Source organism: Sphaerodactylus townsendi, linkage group LG12 (assembly GCF_021028975.2).
Source record: "Sphaerodactylus townsendi isolate TG3544 linkage group LG12, MPM_Stown_v2.3, whole genome shotgun sequence".
NCBI lineage: Eukaryota > Metazoa > Chordata > Lepidosauria > Squamata > Sphaerodactylidae > Sphaerodactylus > Sphaerodactylus townsendi.
Genome location: NC_059436.1, coordinates 38,426,714 through 38,448,955, shown reverse-complemented (window position 1 = coordinate 38,448,955; position 22,242 = coordinate 38,426,714). Strand labels below are relative to the sequence as shown.

General features: G+C 44.6%; 1 protein-coding gene across 1 annotated transcript; it reads right to left on the bottom strand.

Moving 5' to 3' along the window:
• Positions 1 to 10,058: 10,058 nt before the first annotated feature.
• On the bottom strand, positions 10,059 to 21,383 carry ZBTB43 (zinc finger and BTB domain containing 43). Its single transcript, XM_048511976.1, has 3 exons — positions 21,229 to 21,383; positions 13,882 to 14,034; positions 10,059 to 12,695 (listed from the first exon to the last, which is right to left on the bottom strand). The coding sequence occupies exon 3, from the start codon at positions 12,670 to 12,672 to the stop codon at positions 11,275 to 11,277; it is 1,398 nt and encodes a 465-aa protein (XP_048367933.1). The 5' UTR covers positions 12,673 to 12,695; positions 13,882 to 14,034; positions 21,229 to 21,383; the 3' UTR covers positions 10,059 to 11,274.
• Positions 21,384 to 22,242: the final 859 nt, after the last annotated feature.

Below are 22,242 nucleotides of genomic sequence, written 5' to 3'. Positions count from 1 at the left end.
TGGAGGGATAAAACTGCAAACATTCTGATATGAATTGGGATGAATTTCCAAGAAATGCCTATAATCATGATAGCATGAAGGGCAACAAGGATGATTGAACCTTCCCTAGGAGAAGAGGCTGCAGAGTTTGGGACTCTTTAGTTTGGAGAGGAGACGTCTGAGGGAGGATATGATTGAAGTCTATAAAATTATGCACGGGGTAGAAAAGGTCGACAGAGAAATTTTTTTCTCTTTCTCACAATAATAGAACAGGGGGCATACATTGAAATTGCTGGGGGAAAGAATTAGGACTAATAAAAGGAAACATTTCTTCACGCAACGCGTGATTGGTGTCTGGAATATGCTGCCACAGGAGGTGGTGATGGCCGCTTGGACAGATTTATGGAGGAGAAGTTAATGTATGGCTACCAATCTTGATCCTTATTGATCTGAGATTGCAAATGGATTAGCAGACCAGGTGCTCAAGAGCAAAAGCAGCAGAAGGCCACTGCTTTCACATCCTGCCTGTGAGCTCCCAAAGGCATCTGGTGGGCCACTGCGAGTAGCTGAGTGCTGGACTAGATGGACTCTGGTCTGATACAGCAGGCTTGTTCTTATGTTCTTAAGGAGAAGCTAAGCCAATTTCATCACACAACAAACCAAAGCATTTCACAAAGCACTTCCTACACCATCCTAATCTATGTCACTCTGATTGGTGTTGCCATGTTAAACTCTGTTTCTTCTCCCTCCCTACAAATGGTTTCTACTGACTAGGTCAAAAGTTTATGGAGGGATTAAGCACAGCATCAAATTCTTATCATGAACTCATCATGACTCAATAGTTGCTCAGGGGACATGGGGTTAATAAAGATCACCACTCGTTCTGGCTTGATGTGTACTTAATTAATACCTCTGTAAGTGTTTACATTGTGGGTCTCAAAGATACCTTTGGGAATAAGTAATAAAATACACGACTTTCCTATTACGGCTGGCGTGAAGGGTAAAATATGACTTCTCAAGTTTTAGAAATTATTTGGTTTTAAAAACTGGGAGTTGCATACAATTTTCACAACTGCTGCATCTGGTAAAGTGCCAAAAACAGTCTAAAGCACATCAGTAACAAACATTATTATGGGGCGTAAAGTTAACTTTCACACTGTTTAGATTTAGTCATGTGGCAACAATAAGAAAGCCACATCACATGCCCTTTGCTAACCAAATTAGAAAGGCCAGCTATAAAAATATGAGGGGGCTACTATCATCTCGTGTAGATAGTCAGATTACTGAGAAACTTCTATGCTAAATGTTTACTGCCAGTAATAATGTGGCACATACCAACCAAACGATTTATCTTGTATGTTAGTGTCCCAAATTTATCTTGTACGTTAGTGTCCCAAATTCTTGTACGTTAGTGTCCCATTTATCTTGTATGTTAGTGTCCCAAATTCAACTGAATTAAATCAGCAATACCTGAGAAGGTCAGGAAGGCTGCCCCAGAACTATCATTCTGCAAAATGTGCAAAACAGCTTTCTTATAATGTAATCAGATCTGTAATGGGACAGAACAGTCCAGAAGGCTGCCTTTATGTGGGAGTGCGGAATGGATATTGCACTGCCTGTAATCCCACATTCTGCATTGCTAACACTCCGCCAAGTCTAGACACTTTGAGTTCACGCTGTCATTCAGTTTTTGTTTTATTTCTAGTCCTATTGCATTGTTCTTTGTACACTGCATGATCACATTGTTGCTTTCATGGTCTTTCAGTTTTGTATTCCTATCCTATTGCACTGTTAATTCAACATCCTATACTGTACAATTCTTTTTTACCCTTTCCGTACTGTGTAAAATACCTCTGGGCAACTTCCTAGTATAACAAACACTTATATTAATAGTGGCATTACATTTTTTAAAGAAAAGTATACCCTATACCCTAACAGGTTTAGTAAATTCAGCCACAGACTGTTTCAGCTAATGGGCAAATTCTGTTTTACCTCTCCTTGCCTCTGAAATTTGGCATGTTAACAGACCAAGGTTATAAAACAAAACATGATGTGTCATAGATAGGTTAAAGATGCAAACAAAAGCACCAACAGTGATTTTAATTTGCACAATCTTAACAGCAACATTTCAACTGATTTTGGAGCTTGATTTGTGTTGGGCTGGATGGTTGACACAGAGCACCTTCCATTTCTGAATAAGTCATTGTTTAATTTACATTTTCATTGTTAGTCAATTGGGCATTGAAACTAACTGAAGAACACATTGAGAAAAGCTGTAATCAGCACAGCTAATATAGGTGGAGCAGTTTGGGAAGGGAGGAGGGTCTTCGGTGTGAATATTTTTCTGGGGATTTAGCTAAATGACCTGGTTTAAAGTGAAGCACATTTAACTCTTTGTTTGGAAAGCAAACAAGCTCTTAGGTCTGGAGCAACAAGCGTGAGTTGTGACAGCTGTGATGAGGGCAAATATGTTGGAAGCTGGATCAGGTTTTGTGTTTGTTTTCAAAAGAAATTGTTGAGCTTGGATACATCAGTCAAAAGGAGGCAACTGAATTCCATCTGTTGTGATTACAGGATTAAATTACTTGTCTTTTACTCCCTTTATAACAAAATGCTGAATCTTACTGGGCCTAATGCTTTTCCGTGTACAAATCTGTGCAACTGGAGGGAAACAAACAACGTAGAGCTGGTTTCCATGTTATTCACAGTAATTATTTCAGATATTCATGTGTATATAGAACACAGGTCTCTAGTTTTTGCTTCTCCCTGCTATATTTTGCATGAGCTGACTCCTAGTTTGCCTGTATCTTGTTTCCACTACTTTCAGCTATTCAAAACAGTCTCTATTCCAATTCCACTCTTTCTGCCATGTCACTTACTTTGCTTGGAACCTCTCACACACACTTCCTTTAAACTCCTCCTTAAAATCTCCTTGTGTTCCCCCAGCACAGGGGTCTGCAACCTGCAGCTCTCCAGATGTTCATGGACTACAATTCCCATCAGCCCCTGCCACCATGTAGACCATGAACATCTGGAGAGCTGCAATTGCAGACCCCTGCCCCAGAACAATCCTTTCTATTTCAAAACTATATTTTAGAAATTGGTTGTGGTGGGTTTTCCGGGCTGTGTGGCCTTGGTCTGGTGCAGGGGTAGGGAACCTGTGGCTCTCCAGATGTTCAGGAACTACAATTCCCATCAGCCTCTGTCAGCATGGCCGGTGGCCGTGGTGAGAACTGATGGGAATGTGGACCCTGGTATCTGGAAAACGCAGGTTCGCCCTGGTCTGGTGGATCTTGTTCTGTGATACACCTCTGAAGATGCCAGCCACAGATGCAGGCGAAACGTTAGGAACAAGATCCACCAGACCACGGCTTCACAGCCCGGAAAACCCTCCACAACCAGTTGAATCCGGCCGTGAAAGCCTTTGACAATATATTTTTAAAAGTTTAATTAGAACGAACACATCTGTCCCCATTTATCTGCACCTCCCTGCATTGTCTCCCATGTCTGACATTTCAGATTGTAAGTTCCTTAGAACTGGGACCCACTTTCTTAAGCTATATAAAGCACCATGTTTATTAATAGACCAATGGAAAAAGGGTGATGCATTAAAAAAAAAAGCATAAAGCATGCACCAATTAGTAAGCTTTAAGTTGCATTAATGGAAATGAACATTTCATAGTAATTGACCTTATCCCCTGCAGGATTCTAAGTGCTTTTTTAAACCAGCCCCACAGGGCATTCCTGAATTTAGGAGTTAAGACCAAGGAGGCAGTTTGTTTAAAATTTTCTCTCCCACTGTTTGGCCACCAAGTTATACACAGCAATATAAATAACATAAATTACTATACACATACACTGCATAGAAGAAAATAAAAAAGAGTAACATAACAGCTGGGGAGAAGCAGCACCACTAAACCAGCCTTAAACCTTAGTGAGACAAGCATGTTTTTGCAGCCCTCCTTAAAGCATCAAAAGAAAATATTCATAATCACTGTGCCACCACCAAAAAGGCATCGTCAGGTGTTGCAGTCAGCCATACTTCCAGTACCGGTTGCACACAAAGCAGGACCTCTCTAGACAACTCTATCCAAATGAACCAAGTGGGGTCTAAAAATAGAAAGTCTGTATTTCCCCGCTAGAAGGTTCAGACATTCTTTCCATTTAATTAGGGAATTGCGCTCACAGCTCAGGAACTACAATTCCCATCAGCCTCTGTCAGCATGGCCAATTGGCCATGTAAGTAAATTGGCCATGCTGGTAGGGGCTGATGGGAATTGTAGTTCCTGAACATCTGGAGAGCCGCAGGCTCTCTACCCTGTGCCCAGGGGTAGGGAACCTGCGGCTCTCCAGATGTTCAGGAACTACAATTCCCATCAGCCTCTGTCAGCATGGCCAATTGGCCATGTAAGTAAATTGGCCATGCTGGTAGGGGCTGATGGGAATTGTAGTTCCTGAACATCTGGAGAGCCGCAGGTTCCCTACCCCTGGGCTAGCCTTTGGGCTAGTAAAAGAAAAGGAAATGGCAGCTACAGCAACTTAGGAATTCCTGTACTTTTTTTAGTAAACATTTTGTGAATCAGGTAAATTTGGGTGGGGGGGAGGGGGTTGTGGTTCCTTTTTCTTTCTTTCTTTTTTGAACAAGGGCATGCCTGACATCAAATGAATCAACGTTTTCAGAGAACAAAACAAGAAAATATCCAGAGAAAATGACAGGTAACATTTATTAAAACATGTCATACAAAAGATCATGGGACTCTTCTATAAGAAGAAGGATATCTTAACATCACGTAAAACCATGCTACACATGATTACGGCAGCAATCTCTTATAGTGCTAAGAATTTATTCAGCCTTTGCAATATAGGCATAACACCTCACAGCAAGTCAATAAGATATGAACTGTAATATGAACAAGACAATGCTTAAGGAACGGACTGCATTTATGGAAGAAATGCAATGGAACTCAAAAAAGGGGAATGGCGTGGCCGCTGACGGAGGATGCAGGCCTCAAGCGTCACCCTGGCAAAGATGCATGAAATGGACTTTGCCAGTTTCCCCATTTCCAGAATTCCAATAATTAGACCTGAAAGATTATGCCCAAAATAAGTAATATTAAAGTAATGGTGGGGGAGAGTCTAGATAGTTGTGAAAGCCTAACATTCTATTTCCTAGCTGTAACAAACATTTAGAAAAACTGGATCTCAGGATTAGGAAAAAAATTCCAACACCCTGTTTGGAAGGGCCCCATGTTTGCACATTTAAAACTCAAAAGGTGCCAAGTGAGACCTTACAGTGAAATTAAATGGGTCAGATATAGCCAGCTTTTGTGCTCGGGCCTCTCTACTTCTCCTGTCCCACCGATGTCCCACATAGCTTTAGTTCATGCAAGCCCCACCATTCACAGCTTAGCCATTTTGGATGGTCCATGGGATCCCTTAATTTCTCACCACCCCCAAGGCTGGTTCAATCTGACCTAATGTTTTGACTTGTGGAGCATGCTGTGTTAGCCACATGTCAACCAGCTGCTTGCTCAACTCTCAAAGATCTGTAAATGCCTTCTCTTGGAAATGAGAATGGAATTTCCAAAATCAGCCCTTGTGCCTCCACAGATTGGCATGAATGTAGAACCAGACAGCATCAAGAAGACCCCAGGTTCAATCTCTGACCTCTCTAGTTTTTAAAAAAGGACTAGGTAGTACATGATGTAAGAGATCTTAGCCCAAGGCCTTGGTGAGGCACTGCCAATCAGAGCAGAAGTGTCATCCTCGACAGATGAACAGTCTGATTCAGTATATGGCAGCCTGATATAAAACATCATCCCAGTCACAGTAATGGCCAGCATCCAGGCTTGGACACACCCACACAGTGAATTATTAAACCACTTCCGCTACAAACAGCAAAGCCTTACCAGTGGTGGCAAACCTTTGGCACTCCAGATGTTATGGACTACAATTCCCATCAGCCCCTTCCAGCATGGCCAATTGACCATGCTAGCAGGTGCTGATGGGAATTGTAGTCCATAACATCTGGAGTGCCAAAGGTTCGCCACTACAGCCTTATACTCTGTCGCACAAAAAGATGTTAGTAGACTGTACATTCCTCCACTACAGAACTCAATGCGCCAGATCTCCTTTGTTGTAGAATGTTCTGCCTGGGTCCTATTGCCTACCTAGCCCTGCTCCCTTCATCTGTTTGAAAGCTTGATGATAATCGCTCAATGGCCTATAAATGCTCTTGCATCAAAGTACCCCATTCAATAAAGCACAAAATACTGGTTTTGAGAAGGCCAGAGCATAAGCATGAATAATTCTCATATTCATTTGGGATTATATTCTAATGCAGAAGCACACAAATTTCTCAACCGCTGCTCCTCAACTGACCGTACTAACATCTTTATCTGAGACAGAGTATAGACCCCACTACAATCGGCAATTCAGCTTCAAGAGTGGTTTGCTGCATGGCAAGGAGGCAGTTTTAGGATTGTCTCTTTTAACTGCTTCTGGGGCTCACAGAATGAACTGACAGGTTCTTTGGCTCCTGGCTGCTGACATTAGCAAATCAGATGCTTATCGATTTTAACAATTTACACAGTATGACTGTGAATCTAGTCAGGAGGAAACAGGTAACATCAGTTACGCTGAAGAAGTTTAGTCCTCCTGAATGAAAGCAGTCTGAGATCTCAGAGAAGGAACGTTGGAAAGCTATTATCTCCTTTTGTGGCACTCTGGCCCCTGCCGCCCATGCAGAATAATGCACTTTCAATCCACTTTCACAATTGTTTGCAAGTGGATTTTGCTATTCCACACAGTCAAATCCAGCTGCAGAGTGCATTGAAAGTGGATTGAAAGTGCATTATTCTGCATGTGCGGAAAGGGCCTTACAGTGACTTGGGGAATGCAGCACTAGCATGAGGGGTAGAAATGGCAAAATACAATGCTGTTTTTAAGAACAAACTGAAGCAAGGAGACATTATGTCTTCACAAACAAATGGCTTCCTTCTCTTCAGTGAGACTGATTTTTTTGGCTATGTACACATGGGTAGGTTAGCCTTATACAATAGCCTGCATCCACTTTTCAATGCTTTAGCTCTGAGCCAGAGGCATAACAGTCCCAGAAGACTGTTTCACCCACTCTCAAAACCTAGTTTTAGAGCAGAATACAGTCTTGCACCGAGCCACTCCCTGCAGATTTAATGTCAGAAACACATTTTTAAAAGTCACCTTTGAATCATGAAAAAGTCAATTACAAATCCAAGCATTCACAGAGTAGGAAGTGTTACAGGCACATCAATAGATGCGGCACTATGTTCTAAGCAAGTCCTCTGAAGAACCGTTCTCCCGTGGCCTGCAAAAACTGCCAAGCGTCAGGCTTGTAAATGGCTACCTGCCAGCAGGACAATTCTAAAGTGCCCCCATGTACCCAGCAGTTGAAAACTTTGAGGAAGGGGGTTTTTGCAGGCTAGATAGAAATAATTATGGATCAACAGCCAATCCATCTAGTAAAAAGAATGATGGCTAGCAACTTTTGCAGACTGGTTTACAAGGCAGCTTTAAAGAGCACTCCCTTGCTGATAATTGGAAGCCAAGCATAACATGGCCATTACTTACAAATGGGGTCTCACCCCCTCCCCAAAAGCCACAATACTAGGTCCCCAGGTAGAAGCCCAGAAGTTGGGGCCCAGCATTTCACAGTAGCAGCTCCCAGATGACTTATTCACACAAGGCAAAAGAAGGCAATTCTTCACGCCTGATGATCAAGGGCAAGAAAGTCTGCTTGAGAGCGGTGTTACAGATACAGGATTTAACGTAAGAGTTGCCAAAAGGTGTTAAATTGTGGTGCAAGTATTCCAGAGTGGGTTTTCTTGGACGGGGTGGGGTGGGGGTAGGTAGTTCCCCACAATACAACATGACAGCAATTCTTGTATATCTTTCATTCATGTGAAATACCCTTACCGCCTTAACTATCATTTTCAAGCTTCAAGTCAGGGTTATTAACGAGGACTGTTACGTGTCCTTAACAAAGAGGGCACCCAGCTAGCAGATAAGAAGGATCCCATGGCTTGGAGCAAAAACTTCTCCTGCCCAAGTAATGAATGGAGCTTGGCCAGCAATTCACCTGGGGTTGTTGCCAAGGGACTTCAGAACAACAGAGTTATCACTGTCTTTGCTGCCTAACTTTAGATGGATGCCCAACATGAGGGATTTAAACAACCAAAATCCCCCCTTCTCAAGTTATCCCGCCTTCCTGACCAGAAAAAAGCCTCAGCTACTTAAATTCTACATTCCTGCCAACGGTGAAAGGCACAAGTGCAGAACTAGTTTGGTTTTTTAAAAAAAGGTGGCAATCAGGACGGGGTACGAGGAAAATCTTTTTTGTTATAGCTACCTATAGGCAGTATAGAAGAGGTCACAGCTGGGAATTATGGGATGCCACAGCTGGGAATTACTGCAGAAAAAAAAGCCCATTTCTTCTCCCCCCCCCAATAAAAGAGCCCATTTTTGCCAAAAGCAGTTTCTTGGACACTAAGGCAGGCAGGCATTTTAAAAATCAGAAATTATCCCTTGCAAATACACCTCCCCATCCCAATGCTCACGTAACCCAAGAACCTCTTATAAAATTCCAAGATTCAAAACAAAACTTGAGCAGACAACAAGAAGACAACAAGCCAGAGGCAATATATATAGATAGAGCTTTTTTTTACATCTAGAAAAAACATTTATAAAGGTTCTTTGTTGTTTTTAAATACAAAGTGCTTCTGTACATTTAGCAGGTTACAGTGTTAGCAAGGACATCCCTGCGCTGAGCGACCCTGTTCGCGAGGGCTGAGTCAGCAACTGCCACTTCCTCCTTGGAAGTGCCGAGTTCAGATCAGAAGGGGAGAAGAGCACCACGCTGCTGATTGATTGTATGCAAGTCCCCTTGGCCAGCAACAGATTCGTCATGAGGAGGAAGCGGACAAGTTAAGAGGATTGGCTTTCAGTGGGCAGGTGGACTGGCCAATTTGGAGGAGCTTTTAAGACTGACAAAATTTAAAACTTCTAAGAAAAGCACCGAGCCGGTAAGCTGCAAAAGGAAAGCTGCAGCATCTTGTGCCGACCCTTACTTGTGTCAGGTGTTCACAGTCTCGACATGGTGAATCTGAAAAACACAGTTACACCCTGGGGTGCTGAGGCAAAGGGATAATGACCTTAGAAATATTTCTATTCCTTGGTGAACGCACATAGCTTTGAGATGCAACAATCCGCTGAATTTCTCCCATTCCCAGTCTACAAGCTGCAGTTTGGTAAAACAAGACCAGCTTGGCACTGGTTGAGCCCCTTGGCACTGGCTAACTATTCTGCTAAGGAAACACCCACAGTGCTCTGCCAGGTCATGAACACCACTGATGCCATCCATAGCATTTTGTCCACAGCAAATGCAAGAGAGGAAGGAGACAGCAGCATAAGAGCTTTAATTACACCAGCTTGTGAATTCAGCCTCTAAATAGGGCAAGGAGAAGGGGGAGGGGGAGGAGGAAAAGCCCCTGCAGTTCTCAAAACCAAAGATTTGCAACCATATCTGGTTACAAAAAGAATCCAGTGTTTAAAATTTACCCTTTGCGGAGCAAACGTCAAGCTCAGGAACTGCCTGCAGGGTTGCAACGCCTGCACAAGTTTTTCCAGAGCTGGCAAAGAGGGAAATTGTAGTTCCAGGTCTGAGACCAGAGCAAGGAGCTTAGTTCTCCTTAGCTCAGAAGTCCCCATCCTTTCTGAGTCTGCAGCCACATTTGGAACTCTGACAAGGCCTGGTGGCCACAACAATAAAGTCGCTGCTGCAGGCAAAGTCAGCCCAGAACGATTGCCACACATTAACTTCCTTCAACAAAAGGAAACACTTCTTCATGCAACGTGTGATTGGTGTTTGGAATATGCTGCCACAGGAGGTGGTGATGGCCACTAACCTGGATAGCTTTAAAAAGGGCTTGGACAGATTTATGCCCAGCTAATCTTGATCCTCCTTGATCTCAGATTGCAAATGCCTTAGCAGACCAGGTGCTCAGGAGCAGCAGCAGCAGCAGCAGGCCATTGCTTTCACATCCTGAATGTGAGCTCCCAAAAGCACCTGGTGGGCCACTGTGAGTATCAGAGAGCTGGACTAGATGGACTCTGGTCTGATCCAGCAGGCATGTTCTTATGACACAGTGTAGATTCTTGAGCTGTGGTAGCAGCTCCTGCCAAGGCAATGTTTTTTTTTAATTGCCCAGCTAATCAAATCTCCAGTAGACAGTCAGAAGCCTTGCTGGGCAAAAGCCCTGCCTGGCCTCACTCACTTCCTAAAAACACCTGGCGGGCCCCAGAAAAGATGTCAGCAGGCACCACGTTGGGGTACCCCTGCCTTAGCTTTTCCTACGAATCCAGAAGAATCAGTATACAGATTATCTTTCCGAAGTCCTGGCAAATTAACAATCATTTAGCAGATTTCTTAAACAGCATAAAAATCTACACCAGATGAAAATGTGTGCTTTAACCCCCAAGTGTCAGAAAAGAACGTTTTTGTCTGTATGGCAGAAAGCAAAGACTAAACGTAACTGGCAATTGCATCAGGCACTGTGGGTAGGGTGGGGTTGGGGGGTGAATTATGAGCATATGTTTTATTTCTTCCCTAGTGTTCATCACAATATAGCCCAAGTGCTTTACAAAAAGTTTTTAAAAAGCAGGAAGCAGACGTACTCTGCCAAGACAAACAGATGGTCAAGGAAACTCAAAGTTCAACCAAACAAAGAGCAGCCATTTGTTAAAGCTGTCTGAGCGTCGGTCAGTGGCTCATGTTTTAGATATCTAATCAGACTTTTGGTTCCAGACAGGTACCTGTTCGCGCACCGATTCTGTCAACTCAATGCAGGCACTGCAGATGGCTGATCCACGCAGCACAATTATTGAACGTTTCCACCTAGCTGTGAAATTCTGGGGCTCGAAGCACCTGCACACACATTGCCTCTGGGAATTTTCAATGTCCAAAGCAGCCCCTCAAAGGTGGTGCCCAAGTGCTATTGAAAGACAAACAATAAATAGCAACAATTATAACCACAATAAAGTACCACTGCTCTAGCTGGCTTTGCAGTTTGCAGTCTCGGCAGAGAACTCTATGAGAGTGCTTTGCAGGCTGGCATCCTCGCTCACCTTTACAGGTGTTCCCACCTATGCCACAGAAATCACTTTAAACCAGATCATTTTGAACGGCAAGTCCTGGGCCCGCTCTGTGTGATGCATCCATTCTGCTGACTCTGCTGAACAGCTGTGCACAGGGGTTCCCTTTCAGTTCATCTCAGTAGTGTTCTGTTCCACCTTACAGGCCTGGTATGACTTGGTACAAGACGTGACGTGCCGATGAAAACTGTCCCTCCACATAAACCTTTTCCCACATATGTTACACTCATAGGGCTTGATGCCCGTGTGGATTTTCATGTGGCCAACCAGGTGATGCTTCATTTTGAACTTCTTGCCACACACGCCACACCCATAAGGCCGGAGACCTAGATGCATGCTCATATGGCGGTCCCTTTGGCTCTTGTGGGTGAAACTTTTGCCACACTGACAAGGGTAGAGCTTATCAGCTGTAGAAAACCCAGAAAGGGCATTTTCTTCTTTGATTCCTGAGGGCACGTCGAGGCTTTCCCCGTATCCAGCAGCCACTGTGGCTTCCTGCCTGTGGATGTTTAGGTTTCCATCGGTTCTTTCCCCAGAGAACTCTTCCATGGAAGAACCATAGAAGTCGACTTGCTCGTCGTAATTGCTCTCGCCAGCTTGCTTGAATTCGGTTTCCATTTTTTTCACGGCAACATGGAAGTCTTCAGAGCTGGAAGTCTGAACCGAGTGATCCACCTGTATGGCATTCATGGACTCAGAGACCTGGTGCTCATCGTAAGCAGTGTGTACCTCCGTCCCTTCACAGTCCTGCACAAACCTCTCGGGTTTCACATGGACCCACCGTTTGTGAGACATAATGCTGGGCTTGCTATAGATAGGCCGGGTGTATTGATATTCCGCGCCGTCACTAGCTCCCTCTTCCCCATCTTGGCTGGTCATCCCCGTGCTCAGCCGGTCATGTTCCGTAGAAGAGTTGCTGGGAAGATACTCCTGTTCCGTTAGCTGAGACGACAACTCATCTTTAGAGCTTTCCTCTTCATTCTCCGCGTCCCTCTGATCCTGGGCTTTGTGAAAGTCTGTTTGTCCCGCAGTTCCCAGCTCAAAGTTCTCCACAAGGCCATTGTAACTACTACTGCTTGGAGACTGGTGGTCGTTGCTGCGATTCAGCTTTTGACAAAGGATGGATGGATTCCCCTCCAACACCTCTGTGCATTTGTCCACGACGTGCCACATCTGAAGGAAGCTCGCTGCAGTCAGGTAGCTGACAATCTCTGACGCAGGCATCACCAGCCTCCCAGTGTAAGAGGATAAAAGGATGTTCTCAAATACTCTAGGATTCATGACATCGGGCAGGACAATTCGGCGACTGTTCTTCAAGAGCACCTGGTCGCAGAAGTAAGGGGAGCTGGCCGCGAGGACAGCTTTATGAGCTCGGAAGAGATGACCCTGGACTACAATAGAAACATCACAGAGCTGCCCTTGCTGGCGCTGCTGGTTCAGTTTCTGCAGAATGGTGCTCGAGAAATCGGGGAACTCCACTCGGAAAGAATTTGTCCCGGACTCCATTTCATCCCAGCTTCAGTAGTGCGCTGCAAGAGAAGATAACACTGCATATCATGGCAGGCCAGCTTTGCAAACAAATCCTCACAAGCAGGAAACCCTGAAAGACCCTTCTTCCCCAAGGAGAAAAATACCCTGGCCAGAAAACTCGCGCAACCGGCTCCTAAAGAAACCAACGGCCTCAACATTTCTACTGTTGGGTGCTGTGTGGTTTCCGGGCTGTATGGCCGTGTTCTAGCAGCATTCTCTCCTGACGTTTCACCTGCATCTGTGGCTGGCATCTTCAGAGGATCATCTGTGGCTGCATCTGTGGCTGGCATCCTTCAGATGATCAGATGATGCAGGTGAAACGTCAGGAGAGAATGCTGTAACATGGCCATACAGCCCGGAAACCACACACGACCCAAGTGATTCCGGCCGTGAAAGCCTTCAACAATACATTTCTACTGTTTATTGCTTAAGGAATGAAAACTAAACTGCTTTGAGTGCCTCAATAGAAAAGGGGAAACCTAAGTGCAGAAAATAATAAGTAAAAGTTACTAACTGGTTGTTGTGGGTTTTCCGGGCTGTGTGGCCGTGGTCTGGTAGATCTTATTCCTAATGTTTTGCCTGCATCTGTGGCTGGCATCTTCAGAGGTGTATCACAGAGAGATGTCCATTACACACTGTGTCTAAACAGACTTCTCTCTGTGATACACCTGTGAAGATGGCAGCCACAGACGCGGGCGAAACATTAGGAACAAGATCTATCAGACCATGGCCACACAGGCCGGAAAACCCACCACAACCAGTTGAATCTGGCCGTGAAAGTTTTCGACAAAAGTTACTAAATTGCAAAAAAATTGTATTAGTCCCTGAAGGCACACAGTAAATAAGTGGGAAGGGGGATGGACCAACCCTGTACCAGCATACAAAGGATTCCTTGCCTGCTTGCCCAGAGGCTATTATGGCCCACCACAAGCAAGGAGCTACTTGCATGTCTGGAGCAGTCTCTGTGTTTTTCAGTTTTGTTTAATTATACACACATGATCTAAACAGCACATATACAAACTGAACAAGCATAGTACAAGACTAGTTCGAAAAATAACAGTATTACACCGCTCATAGATCTTAACTTCCTAGAACAGACAGAAGGTTAAACAGACAGGGTCCACCAAAGGACCCTCCCAAGTAATACAGCTCTGCAGTGTGTCGTGAGGCAGGCAGCTTCCTAACCTCCTCTGGAAGGCTGTCCCACAGGGATGGTGCCGCTGCTGAAAATGCCCATGTTTGGGCTGTGACTGATCAGACGGTATTGGGATGGGGAACAGGCTGGTGTAATTGCTGGGAGGCTTGAAGACGGTACTCTTGCAGCTCCGCTTTCTGAACCTATCACAAAGAGAGAGATAACAAAGGTCAGTACGCTGTTTTTGCTACTGTTCACCTTGGGAAACCTCTAAATCAGGGGTGTCCAACTCTGGCCCTCTAGATCAGTGGTTCTCAACCTGGGGGTCGAACGACCCTTTCACAGGGGTCGCCTAAGACTCTCTGCATCAGTGTTCTCCATCTGTAAAATGGATACATGTTAGGGTTGGGGGTCACCACAACATGAGGAACTGTATCAAAGGGTCACGGCATTAGGACGGTTGAGAACCACTGCTCTAGATGCTCATGGACTATGATTACCATCAGCCCCTGCAATCACAAGGAACCAAACATTGAGATCCAATGTGCAGTTCTAAAACTGATTTTCAGGAGTGTTCAGTTACAGCCCTCAGTTTGCAATGCAAGATTAGAAATTGACCATGCTGGCAGGGACTGATGGGAATTGTAGTCCACAAACATTTGGAGGGCCAGAGTTGGACACCCGTGCTCTAAATCATTTGTCAACACATTAGTCAGAGTACCGACTGGCTTTGCTCTTCCATCGGTTTCCTGCTGCATGGTGAGGCCCTTAGCAGGGGGATTCACAAACAAGGTGATGACACTGAAGAAGCTTCAGTTGGTAAACAACCATACACATACCTAGGTGCCCTACAACTTCCAAGATTGTTGTCCAAAGTACTGGTGGAAACTTACAACGCCCTAAACAGACAAAGTTCAAGTGATTCCCTCCACCACAGCCATTGAGGCCAATCGGAAATAATTTCTGGTTCTGGTGGGTTTTCCAGGCTGTGTGGCCGTGGTCTGGTGGATCTTGTTCCTAACGTTTCGCCTGCATCTGTGGCTGGCATCTTCAGAGGTGTATCACAGAGGGAAGTCTGTTACACACTGTGTCCCTCTGTGATACCCCTCTAAAAATGGCGGCCACAGATGCAGGCGAAAAGTTAGGAACAAAATCTACCATCCGCTGACACCTCCCCTGGTGCCTGCCAAGAGTTTTTAAAAAGAGGGCAGGGCTAGGTGAGGTCTTTGACCAGCAAAGTTTCTGATTGGCTGTGCAGATTTTTTGGTCAAGGATTTTTAATGTGAGGCAGAAAGGCTATGGCAGACTTTCCATGGGAGCCATTCTGTGGTTGCACCTGCCACTCTCTCAGAATGCAGAGCTGCCTACAGGCTCAACACGGTTGGGGACTCTTGCTCTAGGAAGAGATGAATTTCTCAACCAAATGTTCAGAAGCAACTAGAGAGGGAGCCGTTAGCACTGGAAGAGAATTTCATATTGTTAAATACCTACATCACATTTGTTCATACTTGGGAGGCCCAGGCAGGAGGGGATGTTTCCAGCAGGATACTAATAAACTAAAACATACATTGAAAACAAAGCCATCCTACTCTCCCGTTTCTTTTTCTTAGGAACTGTAACCCAACAACATCATTACTTTTGACATACGAAGCATTAATGATATTTACAAAGCGCTGCAGTCAACACACAGTATAATGGGCGCGAGTCATAGGCACTGCGAGACTAGAAACAAATTTATGGTCATCAGAACAAGCTCGTTTCAGCTATGGGTTGGGTGTGACCCAATCGGAAACGGATCACAGGACAAAATCTTAGTTTTGGTTCCCACAGTAAAGCCAAGATGGCACCTACGGCACAGATCCAAAAACAGCATACCTTGGAAAACGCCTCCACTTCATCCGCATGCCCCCTGTTAGTGCAACCATGGAATATGCTATTGATGCATCAGCAGGAACAGAAGTAGAGATGTAGGGAATAGCTGACATAACCCCAAATTATGAACAGATGTCCCACTACAGAATTGCCAGCGTTCAAGACTAAGTAGTTTCTGGAAGCCTAACCCTGCTGGCTTCGGCAGCTCAGGACTGTGTTGTGAAAGAAAAAGAACATTTTGGATTTACATTTTTGAACTTGTAGCATTATTACATTAAAATTTTGCCTCATGGCGGTCTATTTCACCTTGAGTCTCCTGTGAGGAGACTCAAGGTGGCTTACAAACTCCTTCCCCACAAGAGACAGCTTCTGAGGCAGGTGGGACTGAGAGAATTTAAAGAGAACTGTGACTAGCCCAAGGTCACCCAGTAGGCTTCATGTGCAGGAGCAGGGAAGCAGGAAACAAACCAGTCCACCAGATAAGAGCCTGCCACTCAGATGAAGGCATGGGAAAACCCAGTTCTCTAGATCAGAGTCCACCTTAATCACTACACCAGGCTAGCTCTTACCTTGCTGATTGAAGGCTGACTGAATTTAATTGTCCCTGCTATCTGTGTTGCTTTTGTTAACCCTCTCCCCTGTTCTGAGCTTTTGGGATGGAAAAGAATGCAAATCTACATAAAAGAAATAGTATTCATGACATTTCCAATGGAAAGGGATTTAGGTCAGGGTGGCGATTACAAACTTGTAGCATTATTACATTAACATTTTGCCTCATGGCGGTCTATTCAGGTCTCCCATCCAGGCCAGGGCCAAACCCTGGCCTGCATAAAGGGGGGGGGGGATAACAGGGCAATGCTTGAGAAGCTACCTGCAGCCCAGAGCCAGCAGACTGCTCTTTCCAATAACACGCAAGAGTTAACGTCTCACACTGTATTAATAGAAGTCGATTTATCACCTTTTTGATTCAGTGCTTCTTGTCTGAAATACGAGATCTGCTGAGTACAAATTCTTCTGCAAGAACTTTTCAAGCATTAATAATAATTAAATACCACAAGGAACAAAACATTGAGATCCGATGTAGAGTTCCAAAAGTGATTTCCAGGAGTGTTAAGTCAGAGTCCTCAGTTTGTCTAAACTGATAAATATGTGAAGCCTCCAAAGAGTACAGGAAAAGACAATTTATGTTAGAGATTTAATGGTAGAAAAGGCAAACTTTAGGGACTGGTATCTCTACCCACAGCAATACCCTTAATGTTATCTAGCTTATTGGACTTGATCCTCCTTGATCTGAGATTGCAAATGCCTTAGCAGACCAGGTGCTTGGGAGCAACAGCAACAGAAGGCCATTGCTTTCACATCCTGCATGTGAGCTCCCAAAGGCATCTGGTGGGGCACTTTGAGTAGCAGAGTGCTGGACTAGATAGGACTCTGGTCTGATCCAGCAGGCTCTTTCTTATGTTCTTATGGACTCTATGGGCACATTAAGTGCCATCAAGTTGCTTCTGGTGACCCTATGAATCAATGTCCTCCAAAACGCCCGATCGGTAACAGCCCTGTTCAGGTCTTGTAAGCCATGACTTCCTTTACACAGTCAATTCGTCCCAAGCTGGATCTTCCTCTTTTCCTGCTGCCTTTGGGATACAATACTAGAACCAGGGGGCATTCATTGAAAATGCTGGGGGGAAGAATTAGGACTAATAAAAGGAAACACTTCTTCACGCAACGTGTGATTGGTGTTTGGAATATGCTGCCACAGGAGGTGATAATGGCCACTCACCTGGATAGCTTTAAAAAGGGCTTGGACAGATTTGCAGGAACCTCGCGGCTCTCCAGATGTTCAGGAACTACAATTTCCATCATACCTCTGTCCAGCCAATTGGCCATGCTGGTAGAAACTGATAGAATGCTCAGTTCTGACATCAGGATTCAACAGGTAGGCCTATGGAGAAGTCGATCTATGGCTACCAATCTTGATCCTCCTTGATCTGAGATTGCAAATGCCTGAGCAGACCAGGTGCTCAGGAGCAGCAGCAGCAGGCCATTGCTTTCACATGCTGCATGTGAGCTCCCAAAGGCACCTGGTGGGCCACTGTGAGTAGCAGAGTGCTGGACTACATGGACTCTGGTCTGATCCAGCAGGCTAGTTCTTATGTTCTTCAACCTTTCCTAGCACTACTGTCTTTTCCAGTGACTCTTGTGTCCAAAGTATGACAGCCTCAATTTAGTCATGTTAGCTTCTAACAATATTTCAAGCTTGATTTGCTCTAGAACCCATTTATTTGTTTTTCGGCATTCCATGGTATCCGTAACACTCTTTTCTGACACCACATTTCAAAGGAATCTACTTGGACTCTATACTGTCTCTTAAACAGAGCAACACCACTCCCAATATGTCTACCCCTATACCTTCCATAGATCTTATATCCAGGGATAATAACATCCCATTCATTTCTCCCATTCCATCAGGTTCCTCAAACGCCTACTATACCTCAGATTCCATCAGGTTCTTCAAACACCTACTATACCTACATTGTCATTTAGCACCAAGCATTCCACTGCCAGGATCTTGGCTCAGAGACTTCTAACACTGGCATACAGAGACTTGTATTTCATTCCCCTCTCTAAGGATCTCTGCCTCTCTGAGTACTCGAGTCTCCTCACATTGGCTTTCCTTCAGTGCCCTCCTCTGACTCTCAAGTTCCAGTAATCGCCTACCAATATTTTCCCCAAAATGTACCACACAGAGTCAACTGGCTTGGCTGGCAAATGACCCTCATGACAACAGTCATCAACAGGAATTGTGTGTTAGCTTCTAGACTCAGCACAATGGAGATTTAGTCTAATTACTAATCCTAATTACTACCATGCTATAACATACAGCACATACATATGGAAGAGACAGTCATGCCCCTTCCACACATGCAGAATAATGCACTTCCAATCCACTTTCGATGCACTTTGCAGCTGTGCAGAATAGCACAAAATAGTAAGGGAGCAGCGAACTTGGTGCACAATATTACATCTCCTCCTAGGATTCCAGTAATGTCTTCCCATAAGACTTGCTGCTGACTAAGGCTCCAGTTACCACAAGTTTGTCTTTTTAAAGCATTTTTTAACTAGAGAGGGCATCTGACATACTTCTGCACAAGAGAACAGAGCTGCCATGTAATGGCTAGAGGCAAACTAGAGTTGGAGAGTTCAAGTCCTCATTCTGTTTTGAATTTTCCTGGGTGATCTTGAGCCAGTCACTTTGACAGCTCAGTCTAATAAACAAATGAAGTGAGCGGGAAAGGAGGGACCATGTATGACACCCAAGGCAGAATCAGTTGAGTGCTACAGATTTAATAGAAAGCTCTGTTCATTGTTTTTCTTCCTTGTAACACCCACTCCCCACACACACACAATCCTAACTGGCCCAGCTACCCAGGACTGCTTGGGGGTGATGTTGCCACTAGGTCTTAAGAACATAAGAACAAGCCAGCTGGATCAGACCAAAGTCCATCTAGTCCAGCTCTCTGCTACTTGCAGTGGCCCACCAGGTGCCTTTGGGAGCTCACATGTAGGATGTGAACGCAATGGCCTTCTGCGGCTGTTGCTCCCGATCACCTGGTCTGTTAAGGCATTTGCAATCTCAGATCAAAGAGGATCAAGATTGGTAGCCATAAATCGACTTCATAAATCTGTCCAAGCCCCTTTTAAAGTCTTCTTACCAGATCAATGAAAAACTGAATATTACACTATAAGAGGCTCAGGGGTTATTCCAACCACAATACAGTTTGACAGATTGAGATGGGGAGCCAAACTATATGCCATTTCAAAATACAAGCAGCATCCCCAAGACAGAATGATTCTTTTTGAAGAAAATCCTACTATAGCTAAAGACAACATAGCATATTCTCTATAGGTATCCCTAGGGATTTCGTAGGGGGATTGTCTTAAAATTAAAAGGTGTTTAAAATGAAACTTGCAGAGCAGCTGTGCACAAGGAGAGATTAAAAGTAAACAACTGAGTTGGAAGTTGGATTCTCAATGTTTTCTGGGCAGGGAGGATGGGAATCACAGGGATGCTCTCTAGGAAGGCTCCACGTGGGTATGAAAACACCAAAGAATAATTCGAATATACATGAAGCATAGCAAGTCTGATCAACACCTTGGGAGTATTGCATATGTCCTTGAGTTATATAATAATACAGTCAATAACCAGAGGGAGATTAATGCAAAACAGCAATCACAGCATGCCCTGTTCCTCCATTACCTCCACCCTTCCCCCGCCAAATGGGATCAACAAGTCAAAAGGTCTGAAAAATCAAGCTGAGGTTTTCTCCTCGATTAACATACTGCCACAACATAGCAGCTAACAGGCTGAGCAGTGAACCCAAAGTCCCCAGACAAAGCCTCCTGTCTACCATTAATCCAGCAAAACTCTTTCTTTCTTTCTTTCTTTCTTTCTTTCTTTCTTTCTTTCTTTCTTTCTTTCTTTCTTTCTTTCTCAGCTACACCCATATAGACTGGTTGTTCTGACCAACCTTATAGGGTAATACTAACAATCAAGTGAACGCACGCACTCACAAAGGATACAGAACTTTTGAAACAGGCTGTAGGAAAACTACTTATTTTCATAATACAAGACCACCACTGCTGGGTGAAACAAAAATCTACATAGCAAGCCTCCTATACGTTTTTTTTTAGCTGTGGAGAAAAGTAAATGAGAGAGTAAGCACCAGAGACTGAACAACACAGATCTGACAATCCTGCCCTTTTCCCCAATCCCCTGACGGTGGCAAGGGCCAGTTGCTTCCAGGAAGCCCATAATAAACAGAGAATAAACGCAGCAGCCCTCCCCCACTGTTTCCGCCCAGCAACCTGGAATTCTGAGGTAGACTGTCTCTGTCCATGGAACCTCCTTACAGCTATCATCAACTTGTTCCTCCCACATTGTTCCCCCAGCAACCTGGAATTCTGAGAGTGGAGCTACTGTCTCTGTCCCATGGAGACAGCCTCCATACAGCTATCATCAACTTGTTCCTCCCACATTGTTCCCCCAGCAACCTGGAATTCCGAGGTAGACTGTCTCTGTCCATGGAACCTCCATACAGCTATCATCAACTTGTTCCTCCCACATTGTTCCCCCAGCAATCTGGAATTCTGAGGTAGACTGTCTCTGTCCATGGAACCTCCATACAGCTATCATCAACTTGTTCCTCCCACATTGTTCCCCCAGCAATCTGGAATTCCGAGGTAGACTGTCTCTGTCCATGGAACCTCCATACAGCTATCATCAACTTGTTCCTCCCACATTGTTCCCCCAGCAATCTGGAATTCCGAGGTAGACTGTCTCTGTCCATGGAACCTCCATACAGCTATCATCAACTTGTTCCTCCCCTGTTGTTCCCCCAGCAATCTGGAATTCACAGGTTGACTGCCTCCGTCCATGGAACCTCCACACAGCTACCACTAACTTGTCTCCTGACCACTCCACACAGGCCTCGGGGACAGGAATACAAGCAGGGGCGAGCCCTTACCTGAGGGAGAGAAGGAGCAGCGAGGGGACCTCCCTTCACCTGGCGGACAGAGTCCCAGGCATCAGCGTCGCCCCCATCCCCGCATCACAGCCTCAACACCTCTCCTAGAGCAACAAACAAGCAAGCAAGCAGCAGAAGGAAATGCGAGCCCTTCCTCTTTCCCGTCTTCCCCCTCTACCGAGCTTCCGCTTCCTTGTCACGTGTGCGCCAATAGCAAACGAGAAGAGCGCCTAGAACAGCGATCCTTTAAGGAGAGGGAGCGTCGGTGGAAGCTGGAGCGGACGCGCCGTTGCAGAAATGTCTTATTTAGGGGATCATTTGGTGTTCTTCTCCCCTCTTTCTTTTACAACCGCGAAGCCTGCATGCCCACTGAGCAGCGATGCATTTTGTTTATTTTAGGGATTTATGATTTTTTTTCCCCACCCGAAGCAACTTTGTAGTATTTTCTTAATTACTTTTAGTACTTTTAATGTTAGGGTGCATTATTAATTTTAGAGAACGAGGACACTTGCCCCCGCAAATTGCATAAGGCTAGTACTTTTAATTGGAGGATATGTTGTTTATACTGAATCCCATTTTCCCCAATTTTTTCAGAACAAAAAACAACAAAACCATAAGCACGTTCACACCACCACCTCCTCAGTACAAAACAAGAACATGAAATAACAAAAAAGGAAAATAACCAAATAATGACTTCCTGCTAACCCATTGTTGAATTCTAATCCGTTCTAGGTTCATGCATTTATTTAAAAGGGAGCAATATTGATCATTTACACTTGATCATTTCTAATATTCTATTTCAGTCTGCAGTTCTATTTTAAATCCCAAATCCTGCAATCATTTCTCTTCTACCATATTTTTTCAATAGGTAGTCCTTACAAGGGTTCCAGTTTTCTACAAACCTCTGTTTTACTGTCCTTTCAAAAGGTTGTTAGTTTTACTATTTCTGAACATTCTATGACCTTCTGTATCCAATCTTCCTTTGTTGGTACTTTTTCCTCTCCATTTCTGTAT

Excerpts from the sequence above, each read along its gene's own strand:
- ZBTB43 (XM_048511976.1), bottom strand. The coding sequence starts at position 12,672 with ATGGAGTCCGGGACAAATTCTTTCCGAGTGGAGTTCCCCGATTTCTCG.